Genomic DNA, 11,910 nt, shown 5'->3' with positions numbered 1-11,910 from the left:
GGTAGTACCCAGTGCACCATAATGTAACCAATCATATCACAATAGGGGTAATACTACCCCTCTATAGCCTGTAGGGTGTAAGGCTACGATTGACCAAAAATCATGTGGGTCCACTTGATTTGATGTGGGACCTACACGATTTGATGTGTGACCAATTGATGTCTACACAGCTACAGTGGGGGTAAGATGCCCTCAAAATAGATCAACACTTCATCAAAGAAAAATCGATGAAAGGACTATTCGTGGTTTATGTCATAACAATCCAGCAATCAGTTGACAGTCCAACAATCCTTTGATATCGTAACAAATAGCTTATGTCACGCCCCGCGCCCGGGGTCGGGTGACATCGCCGTTGCTTTCAAATAAAATTCGAAAACAACCAGGCTCTTAGTACAGAATTTAACTAAAACCAGTCTATTTCATGAGTAAATTCCAAATTAAATATTCTGTACAACTCAAAACTCCCAAATAAGGAATAAAATTTGCGAAAACGTCTTACAACTTAAAAATAACGATAAAAGCTCAAAAATATCTTCATCACCATCTCCAAAGCATGTCTTGTTCTTTCTCCTCTAATTGTTCTTCGGTACCATCTGGGAGGAAAATTAAGGGGTGAGTGTTTTGGAAAAAACTCAACAAGTGGGGACCGATCGATCATACCAAAATATATACATATATATATATATATTTCAAAAACTTCATGAATAATTCAAGGCATAACATTTCATATCATGTCTCAACATAACATAGCATGAACATCATCATAACATAGATGACATGACATAACATAATTTTGGCCAGACACTAAAATTTCTCTCATTAATCGTAGCTAACTGATCAGTTCCCTATATGTAATCCCTCTAAGGGGTGAGGTCAAAGAACGGTTATTATTACCCACCGCATCAGGGCCATAACATTACATGGTTCGAAAATTTTCTTTCCACTCATAATTTGAGTCATAACAGTGCCAAAACATACTTTTAACAAATTTTATCATGAATAAGAATTACATAGCAAAATTCCAAAGATTAAATCATACATAATATTTTAAAACAATGCCCACTTACAAATTTATTGGTGCGAAAATCAATAACTTGACGAACAAAACTTAGATCGAAAACCTTCAGAAGCAATTCTCAAATATTCATAATGGACTTTCTCGAAAAATTGGCAAATTACTTGGACTTTCTCAAACACTTACCTTCCCAAATTCCTAGACTAACTCCACGTGTCTTTGAAGAGTGAGTGGACAAATCTGACTCTAATGATAGCCTACTTCTCGAAATCCTGGAGGAAAAATTGGCTGAATTCTTGACTTAATTTGCTAGGCTTCCTATCAAAAATATGGAGAGGAAATAGAAAATTTTGGTGTGATTTTTTCTTAAGCTATGAGCCTCTATTTATAGGCACTAAAAAAATAAGCTTAAGATAGAAAAAATCTTGATATTCCAAGTTTGTATAAAATTTTCATTTCTCGAGATTTGTTTCCTTATAAATCTAGATCACTTACCTTATTTGTATACTAATTATCTCAAATTAATAAGATATGAATATATACTTTATCTTCAAAATTATCTCGGAATATATAATTATACCACGAATTAAAATATAAATTCTAAAAATATGGGGTTTCATATGTTTGAAAAACGTGCGGAGAAGTTGAAGATTTTATCAAAATACTGTTTCTTTTTAATAAATCTCATCATATTCCTAGATTCTGAATAATAATTCCAGTCCAAGGGAGATTTTCTTTTTTTTTTTCTTTCACAATTAGAGGAATATGCCTTTTCCAACTGAGAAATATTATCCTTGATTGTATTTATAGTCCCCACTTGAGAACTACTCATTCTCATTGTTTTCACCGAAGTTCGTAGATTCATTTCTATCCAAGACCTCGAAAACCATTTCCTGGAATCATGAAATTTCAGATCCCCAATTTTCATATTGTAACAAAAATTCATTCTCAAAGGTAAACATGTACAAACCTTTTATTATCAACTATAAACACATCACTGGGAGGTTTTTAGGTTATTTATCTACATCTATACCCTCCCTACTCAATATAAACACCACCTCACTTTAGCTTTACAAAACCCCTTTCTCTGTATGCTGACATTTGGCCATTAACAGTATGAATCACACTGTGTTCTAGAAACCATACCCCGTATGTGGTCGAGCTGAAGCACAAACTTGACATAAGGTGTGTGACAATAAGTAAACCTTTTGGTTGTCCTAAGTTTCTTTCAGCGCTACTATTTCGATTTTGTTTATGGCAAAGTACCGTTCATCGAACCAAACATGCCATATTCAGCTTCTCATAATTTTCTTGGCCCTGTGGGAGAATTTTTTTATGTAAATGCTGTCAGCAAAGGTCAAAGGGAGTTCTTCATCATCCACGTCCCTCGGATCAGACCAGCCCTCCAAGCTAGACTTGTCTTTTGAGCTGCCTTCAGGTTGTGCATTTGGTGAGGGAGGTTCATCTGGTATATCCCGATATAAGTGTTGTAATATGAAAAGAGAAGTATCGGGATCTCTCCAATAGTTTCTGCGAAAAATAAATCATACATGTAATTCGAGTTTAGTTTTATCTTATCCAACAAGCTGCTAAAGCAAGTTTGGGGACAAAATCTACAATATTGGAGTTGGATCATGCTTACGTATGTGATCCAAGGGCCGAGAGGTAAGCATGACGAAAAGTTTTATCCTGGATTAGCAAAGCCAATGGACAATACCAATGTTATTTCGCCTTTTACATGAGTCTTGGAGTTTAAACCACAGTAATACAGTAAAACAAACTCACTCAGGGACAGAATCATGCAAGGACAATTTAAATCAAACATAAAGGGATTGAGCACAAGTATTAAACCCATGTAGCTATAATGTCCTAAAGAAATCACTTATTCTTAAAGCTTGAATCCTTTAATCAAATGTAAAAAGGATTGTGCACGAGAAGCATTAACCCCGAGGATATATGTCGTAACGAGATCAGTTAACCTAAAACTCCCACCACTAGTCTTAAAACTCGTGAGTACAATGTCGCAAAAAATCACTTATACTAAAGACTAACATTCATGGGAGGTGGACACCAACAATTTTTAGGTCATAATACCGACAATAGCTGCTGTGCAAGAGTCTAAAGCCAAAACAGAAAAATATCGTACTTGTAATACATGATCAATTCTCCCTTCTTGACTTCCTGTTAGTCTCTCCATCATAAATGAACCATATGTTCTCTCTTGTTTCTCTTGGGTTTTTTCAGATGTCTCTGCAAATTGAAGTACACGGCTGTTAAATAAAAGACTTCCTTTCTATATGTCAAGAATAGCAGAAATAATCACAAGAACTAAATACCCAAGAGGGGAGCACAAAAGCAAGGGATATGCTTACCATCCTGGCCATCATTGCATCTCGATTCACAGATTGTGAGGACTTTAACCTATTCATAATGCTTACAGTTAGTTTAATATTCAATGCAAAATCACGTCAGTTTAACATGTATAGATTCTTGTAAACAAGGAACTAATTAAACTGACTTCTTATGAGAAGTCGAAACCATGCGGATTATTTACCATTGTGGAAAAATATTGTCGAAAGCTGCTTCAAACTAAATGCCATCACCCACTTATACTATTCTGTGGCTAGATATTATTATGTGATAATTCACGATAAGTGTAGGATCCAACTAAATTTCCAAATCCTAATATTGACAATTTTTTATAAGGATGATGACCATTTGAATCTCAACTACTTTCAATACTCATTCATAATAAACCAAATGCACAAGACAGCTAAAGTGGTTACAGGCATATAAACACCATATACTACAAAAAATTCAAGATTGAGTTTCGATCAATGTAGGATTTGATGAAAAAAGGAATTTAAGACTGGAAATCAAATTGCATTAAAATTGGGTGCATTTGAAGTCCATTATAATTATTAACAAGAGAATAATTTGAGATATGATAAATTTGAATTTCCTTTAAATCGAAACCATCTAAACAATTTAAATCCTTGACTTAAAATTACATAAATCAAAAGACACTCCAAAAAGCATTCAAATAAGAACTTTAGTCACATAATAAATTGAATGCCACCTGAAAGAAATCAATATATTTGAGAAAAAGCTACTAAAAAATCTTCTTGAACTTCCGAAACAAGGTAGCTACTTTCACAAATTGTAACAACATCTGGGATCAATCTTGAAGCAAATTACCCACCCGTACGGTGCTCAACTGATCCACAAATGCTTCAGAACGTGAAGCTAACCCTTCTCTAAATTCCTGCACCATAATAGTGTGAACACCATTGCCTAAAGATGGAAGATATATTTTAGAATTTTTTTAGAGATATTACCCGGAATCCAATATACAGCCGCTTCCCACCTCTGTGGTACGGAATAATAATAGGACGTTTGTGTACATATTCTTTGCATATCAGAGGTTCTATTCTGAGGAAAACAATATTAATATTGAAGAATTTTTTAGACAAAAAATTCAAAAGAATAATGGTAAACAATGTAAAAGAGACCTATACGCCACGGGATCAAACGGATGAAAGACATTAAACATCTGCCGACAGGCTGGCATCTCTTCATTTATATTTTCATCTTCCCAATAGTCTTTTCCTTTTCCTAGCAATCCAAAAGGCAGAAGAAATTTTAGTCAAACATTCTATCCAAATTAGGGAAAAGAACTTAACTTGTCTGACACAAAGAACGAACATGAAAAATAACAAAATTAAATTTTCAACTTGAACTGCCGAAATACAGGAACAATAACTAACTGCAAACAAAGCACACCTTTTAATTAAATCGCATAGATCTTCAGAAATTTCAATAATATCTCCAACGAAAATCAAATAAATTTTAAGTTCTCATTAGAATGCAATCATGGAGGGGAAAGTCTTGAGATGGTAATTCAGTAATTAGTTATAGGGTTGTGTCCAACAGAAACTTCTTCATGGAGATCTAATCCGTCGATAATCATGCATCCATTAACAACTACAATGAACACATGTCAATTCAATGAAATACATTAGCAATGAACACATGCCAAATCAATGAAAAGTATTAGCAACTACGATAAACAAATGCCAATTCAATGAAAAATAAGATTGAGGCATACTTGATAAAAATATCCAATCAAATTAGTTAAAGAAAATCAATGCAACATAATATAGTCTCATAAGTCGAGAGATGCTGAACACTCTAATGAGAGAATTTGTAATAGTCTCTACAACCACATGTAGACTACAAATAGTTTGTGCCATGCTTAAAGAATCCCGGAACACTTCAAAAGGATGAAAGAAATGGAGAAGAAAATGATATATGTACATGAAAGTATTAAGCTATGGTCATTACCAATTCCGATACAAGCATTGCGGAGGGAAAGAAACACTCCCAGAGGAGACCCAACAGCAAAGAACGTGTCAACCTGACATCAACATCATGTTTATTAAACTAAAATATCTTTGTACAGAAACAGATATAGCAGCAAATTTAGTGGAGGCCATGAATTGCATGTATACAGTAAATAACAATTTGGTTGTTGGTTACAACATCATGTCCTATTTTATTACAGAAAAGAACCAGCATATGAAGACACGACAGTGTACAAACAACAGTCTCCAGGTTACAACAGAAAAAAACGGAAGAGCAGTACACTGAATTCTAGTTTTGTGTATCTTATAAGGGGAGTATAACCCTTTGAGATGTCCTTTTTCCCAGGCTGAACACTCTCAGGATCAGGTGGAGTCACTGCTGCCGATGTTTTTCTTGAACAAACTTGTTTCACTGAAGCTTCTACATCAGCGATTCAACTCATCAAACTCTCACAAATTAAGAATTGAAGCAATTGCAACCAGAGAACGATGATACCTTTTTCAGCACATTGAGCTTCAAATTCTTTTAGTTTCTTTTTAAGTAAATCAATCTGGAAAGCAGTTGAATGGTAGGAGATAAATTAAATATCAGCATAAGAAAAGTTTAGAAAAGTTAAGAGTTTACGCTACCTCTTCTCTCAACAATTTAATGGTATGATCTTTACTGGTGTCACAGATACCCTTGTCATTTTTTTCCTCCTCACACATTAAAACGTCACTTGTCATACTATATGGGTGATTCATTGAATCGTTTGTATGGGACTCAATTTCATTTAAATTGCAAGAAGGTTTGTCCTCTTCGCATGATGATGATCCATCATTTGTCAGCTGGTAGCCAATATCAGTGGTAGTTGATCCATCGGATTCTGACAATACAGGAAATCCATCCACATGGTCTTCAGTAAGGTCTGGATTATCGACAGGACCGGCCATGCTCAGAATTTCAACATTCTTTGAATTCTCATCTCCTGAATTTGAGACGGGATTGCCTCCAAATGATAAGTTATGGCCAGAACAAGAGGCCTCAGTTCTTTCGTGTTCATTATGCATCCACTCTGTTGAACAAGGCAAATTCAAAGCTTCTTGATGGCAAAGGATGTCATAGGATAAAACACTACCCAATGAGTGGCCATACAGGGAAACCTGCAGAGGAGATTGACAGATGATGGTTGAGCTAAAGTAATAAGATAAGTATTACATTAAAATTCTCTATGGCTACTAGCTGTATACCTTTCCATCATAACCAGGATTCCTCTTAAGAAACTTCAAATATAATTTGTTGAGTTGGTTAGATACCTGAAAATGGCATGACTCCAGGTAAATTATATGTATTTACAGAATCAAATATTTCATACAAATAAAAAACAAATAATACAAAGTAACCAATAACTAGCAGGACTACAAAGTCAAGATGAAAAGGAGTGTACATGGTAATGACAATTTCTCAATTTGTTCCTGCACGTTTAACATCTTCCTTGACCATTGTTTTATGAAAACACAGTAAACGAAGTTATATGTCCAATAAATAGGATCGTGGATTATAGTCAGCATCCGTTCTCCCTAATGGCACTTTGCATATCAATTATCAACTAACAGAACACTTGATTTGTTGATCACGCATGCTATATTTCAAGCCTTTTCAAGAACATTGTGTACTTGGACAAAGCAATTATAAAGAGAGAAGAAAGTGTCCCAATACAACTGCAAGACAGTTTCATAACCAGACTTATGAAAGAGTGTCCTGGTATCATGGAAACTACGCTATATTAACATGATATAAGACGGCATGGATATCCCAGCAAAATGAAGTTGGTGGGTGTGATGGGGGTTGGGTTGATAGTTGAATCTTAAAAATAAAAAAAATAAAAAAACAGAAATTAACAGTGGAGCAGAAAAATAACAAAAATCACAGGAAGACCCAACAAAAATCCACCTAAAACAAACGTCTGCAAGTGAATTAACAGACAAATCTTAACCTCGCTAAAAGAATAAAACACATTTAACAATTTGTTAATTCAGTAAATATGTTGCAACCCAGATTTCATAGATCAAACATAATTCTGAATGCTGAAAAGTAAGTTTACATATATGAAATATAAATTGTAAACCCAGAGTATTAACTCTGTAAAAGAGCTCTCGCTCTCCCCTAGCAATGCTAGTTACAAAACTTCTCAAGGAAAATAACCGAATGCCCTAACCGTCCTCCCCTAAAAAGGCCCATGGTAACTCACGTCTAGATTCTTCTGAGACCATGGGAACTCTTGGGCCTACCTTTTGTATTAGGACCCATAAAAGTCCAATTAAATATTGAGGCACGCAACAACTTAAATATTTCCTAACAAAATATAACTAAAAAGAACTTTTTCTTTTATATCATCAAAAGGGGTATCACTAAACCAAGAAACAGGCATCCCAAAGGCCTCTAGTATATTATGGTTACAGGCTTACAGCTATGACAGCCTGATAGGTACTTACAACTTGTGAATATGCGTTTGACGTATTAACAGAATATAAGAAAGACAGAAATACAAATATTATATTATATATATACTAAAAAATGCAAAAAAAATTATAAAAATAATAAAAAAAAAAATTGAGGCATACCGAGTCAATGATGTGCTGGCAATAAATAGGGCTCATATAGTATAAGACATCATGAACAGTGGCACCCAACATGGTACGCAATCCTCGGACGCCGTCTAAAGTGATTTTTTCAACTGATGTTTCACCACTAAGTGCCAACCCCTTCCTCCACTGGCAAAAGCTCATGAGAGGACAATAAATTGAGAAGGCACAACATAAGGAATAGGATTGTAGTAGCACCAAGAGATATAGCAAGTAAAACAAGTGCAGTATAATATCTAAACAATTTGAAGGATAGCAGCCTTATACCAAGGTCGAGATAATTCCACAATGTGAAGGTGGAGTAAATGGCTCAACACGGAAGATCACATGGAGTAAAATAATTTCAATTTTCTTCCGTAAGTTTATTTCCACAAGAAGTAATACTATCCTAAAAACCTGCAATCTCTTTATGTACAATAGATCAACCCAGAACAATTTCATTTTTTATCCATAAGTTTCTTTCTACAAGATATAATAGTATCCTAAAAGCCTGCAATCTCTTCTTTACATCTGATATATAAACCTTGAAGCCTCTCCACGGATCATTTTACCGGATTAGATCTTTTCTACTTGTAGAAAATAGAAAGTGTTTGCGAAGAAAAATATTATTCTCCTTAATTCAAGAATGAAGAATACAAGCTAATTTATAAGTTTGAATTAATGCTAAATTATGAAAATTAATCTACTCCTATTTTAACTTGATAATATATCCGTAATACAAAATTGAGGATCCCATAAATTAATAAATAGAGTATTCAACACTCCTCCTCAAGCTAGGTGATATATGTTTGTCATGCCCAGTTCGGACTGCAAGTCTTCAAAGGTAGGCCGAGCAAGACTAGAAAATATAGAAAGAAAGTGTTTGTAGAGAAAAATATTATTCTCCTTAATTCAAGAATGAAGAGTACAACCTAATTTAAGTCTGAATTAATGCTAAATTATGGAAATTAATCTACACCTAATTTAACTTGATAATATATCCATAATACAAAATTGAGGATCCTAGAAATTAATAAATAGAGTATTCAACACTCCCCCTCAAGCTATGTGATATATGTTTGTCATGCCCAGCTTGGACTGCAACTCTTCAAAGGTAGGCCGAGCAAGAGCTTTTGTCGAGATATTTGCAATCTGCAAGTGAGTAGGAAAATACTGAAGATCAATCACTTTCTTCACAATTTTCTCAATGATTAAATTGTATGTCCATTTCGACATGTTTGGTTCTACCGTGGTGCACCGGGTTTCTGGCTATTCTTACGGCGGCCTGATTATCACACATCAATTCTATTGGATGATTATCTTCCAATCTCAACTCGTTGAGCAGTCTTTTAATCCACATCCTTTCAGAAATCTCATTGGACAAAGCACGATATTCTGTTTTGCATTACTGCGTGCTACAATTGGTTGTATCTTACCCCTCCTAGTCACGAGATTTCCCCACACAAAAGAGCAGTACCCAGAAGTAGATCGCCTGTCAATAGGACAACCTGCCCAATCTGCATCATTGAAGATTTTGTCATTTCTAACTGTAGATTTTCTAAAGAGTAATCCCCTTTGCCAGGTGTTCCCTTTAGATATCTCAGTACGCGATATACTGCTTCCATGTGTTCCACAGTTGCACTATTTATGTGTTGACTAATCACACCAACGACAAATCCAATATATGGTCGGGTGTGAGAAAGGTATATGAGTTTGCCCACCAAGCGTTGATACCTGCCTTTGTCAGTAAGTGCACGATCTTCGTTTGTTCCTATCTTGGCATTCAGATCCATTGGGGTGTCAGTTGGTTTGCACCCTAACATCCCCGTTTCTTTCAACAAATCTAGTTGTGGTGCTCTACGGTCGCCTTCCCTTAGCCCCAATCCTTTCAGGAGATAATGCTAGAATCGGTTGCGGGTTGTATGACAACCCTTGTCCCCTATCGTAATGGTCGGATACAGAGCTCCGTTTCCTTACAGTCTTTCTTATCATCACCAAAAGGTCAGGCGCCGATGAGCACACTGAACTATCCATGTGGCTGAGAGCCCTCACAGTCCATGCACAACGATGCTTTATCAGCAGATAGAGATATATGTCGACCTAAAGCGTATATAAGCATCTTCATAACCTCCCTTTACCTTAATGCTAAGTTATATTTGTTAATTCATTTATGGTTTACATAACTTCAGGCAGATAAAGTAGCTATCAAGTATCAAAGCGGCATCAGCGACCTAGTTGGTTCTTCCAGGCTTGTATTCCAAGGCCAGGTCGAACTTAGTCAGGAACTCTTGCCAACGAGCTAGCTGGGGGTGAACTTATTTTGGATAAGAAAGTTCATAAGCTGTGATGGCTCTTTTGAGTCGAGAAATTCTGGTTCGAGCCCCATCAGTCCTGACGGATCCAATAAATACATCAATTAATATCTGCATTGTCCATGAAAAGGGGGACAGAGAGCATAATTTCATTCCCAACGGGTATCTTTTTTCGTTTCTTCTCATTAAGGGGATACATTTCATTAATTCAAATAGTACCGATTGATGGGAGAGAGACGTATGTGGATTTGTACAATTTTGGCATATTCAAGATTCCAAGAGAGATTGGGTCTGGGTTTCGATACATGTAATGGAATAGAGTACCATATCTTTCTCGGGAACACATCGACCTGCCTGGTCTTGTTCCCTCTCTCATCGTTCTCTTTCTGCTTTCCTCCACATGCACATCATGCCCTTTCGTAGGATGATTATCAAGTTATCCCACTGGTAAAAGCATCAATATCAATTCCTAAGAGTTTGCACATAGGTAAGCCTAGGAACTTCTTAACCACGGTCTTACAGAATTCCCTCTTTGCAATAATAGGTCCGGTCCTTTTACTAGTTAGCGCTTCATGGGCCCTTGTCCTTTGTTACCTAACATACTTTCTCTGAGAAACTGAAATCCCAAGTGAAGATCTGGCCATTTCCATGCCCAGAAAATACTTGAGAAGTCCAAGATCCTTCATTTAAAATCTTTTGAAAGGACTCCTTTTATCCGATTCACTTCCCTCTCATGATTTCCAGCAAGTACAATGTCATTCACATAGACAATGAAAACTGTAAATTTTCCATCAGAATATTAGGGTATGATCGGACTAGCAAGGTAAATATCTATCATTAGTCAGCACATTTGTAAACCGATGAAACCATGCTCGAGACGATTGTTTCAGTCCGTACAAAAGTTTTTCAGCCTGCACACTTTATTCTTCATTGCTTCTAGCATAAAACCTGGAGGTATGTCCATGTAGACTTCTTCAAGATCACCGTTCAGAAAAGCATTCTTGACATCCAATTGAAATAACGGCCAATCAAGATTTGTCGAAATTGAGAGAAGTACTCTGATGGTGTTAAGTCTAGCAACTAGTGCAAACATCTCCTGATATTCAATTCCATATGATTGAGTGTACCCTTTTTCAACTAGACGTGTTTTGCACCGTTCAATGCTTCTGTCCAGCTTATGTTTGACTATAAAGATCCATTTTCACCCCACTGTTTGTTTCCCTAGTGGAAGTTCAGTAATCTGCCATGTTTTATTCTTTTCGAGAGTTTTGATTTCTTCAAAGGCTGTTGCTTTCCATTTTGCATCTTTGAAGGCATCCTCGATAGACAAAGGAGTCTGAACTTTATCTATACCAGATAAAAACACTCAAACGAGACAAAGTTACTTATCGGATGTTGTGTGCATGCCCTCTTTCCTTTCCTCAGTTCAATAGGTATATCATCATTATTAAGGTCATAGTTGAGATCAACTTTACCTTGGTTATCTTTTGTGGAAGCTGGCTCTAGAGAAGTGTCATGGGCTAGATGATTTTGTACTGGTTCATGTTGCCTTTCCGTTTGAACAATATTTCTCCTAGAATAGACCTCGAGTGTTGTCTGACGAGGAGTTACATTA

At 35.9% G+C, this 11,910-nt stretch overlaps 1 protein-coding gene across 3 annotated transcripts in view; it reads right to left on the bottom strand.

The window, feature by feature from the left end:
* Nucleotides 1-1,936: 1,936 nt before the first annotated feature.
* The window catches only part of LOC140869088 (phospholipase SGR2-like), a 31,772-nt gene continuing 21,798 nt past the window's right edge, over nt 1,937-11,910 (bottom strand). Inside the window, exons 9-21 of one of the 3 annotated variants that reach the window (XM_073272956.1) lie at nt 7,984-8,133; nt 6,610-6,675; nt 6,010-6,522; nt 5,876-5,930; nt 5,661-5,791; nt 5,360-5,432; nt 4,528-4,630; nt 4,354-4,447; nt 4,218-4,280; nt 3,388-3,436; nt 3,162-3,265; nt 2,658-2,704; nt 1,937-2,545 (exon numbers count right to left, since the gene is read on the bottom strand). In XM_073272956.1, the coding sequence (XP_073129057.1) occupies nt 2,308-2,545; nt 2,658-2,704; nt 3,162-3,265; nt 3,388-3,436; nt 4,218-4,280; nt 4,354-4,447; nt 4,528-4,630; nt 5,360-5,432; nt 5,661-5,791; nt 5,876-5,930; nt 6,010-6,522; nt 6,610-6,675; nt 7,984-8,133 (1,686 nt within the window). In that variant the 3' untranslated portion in view covers nt 1,937-2,307. Of the gene's footprint in view, nt 2,546-2,657; nt 2,705-3,161; nt 3,266-3,387; nt 3,437-4,217; nt 4,281-4,353; nt 4,448-4,527; nt 4,631-5,359; nt 5,433-5,660; nt 5,801-5,875; nt 5,931-6,009; nt 6,523-6,609; nt 6,676-7,983; nt 8,134-11,910 lie in introns of those variants that run through there. The other 2 variants (XM_073272949.1, XR_012146729.1) reach the window with 2 other exon arrangements.

This window comes from Henckelia pumila, chromosome 1 (assembly GCF_033568475.1).
Source record: "Henckelia pumila isolate YLH828 chromosome 1, ASM3356847v2, whole genome shotgun sequence".
NCBI classification, from domain to species: Eukaryota; Viridiplantae; Streptophyta; class Magnoliopsida; order Lamiales; family Gesneriaceae; genus Henckelia; species Henckelia pumila.
This window is presented reverse-complemented; position numbering and strand designations above follow the sequence as displayed.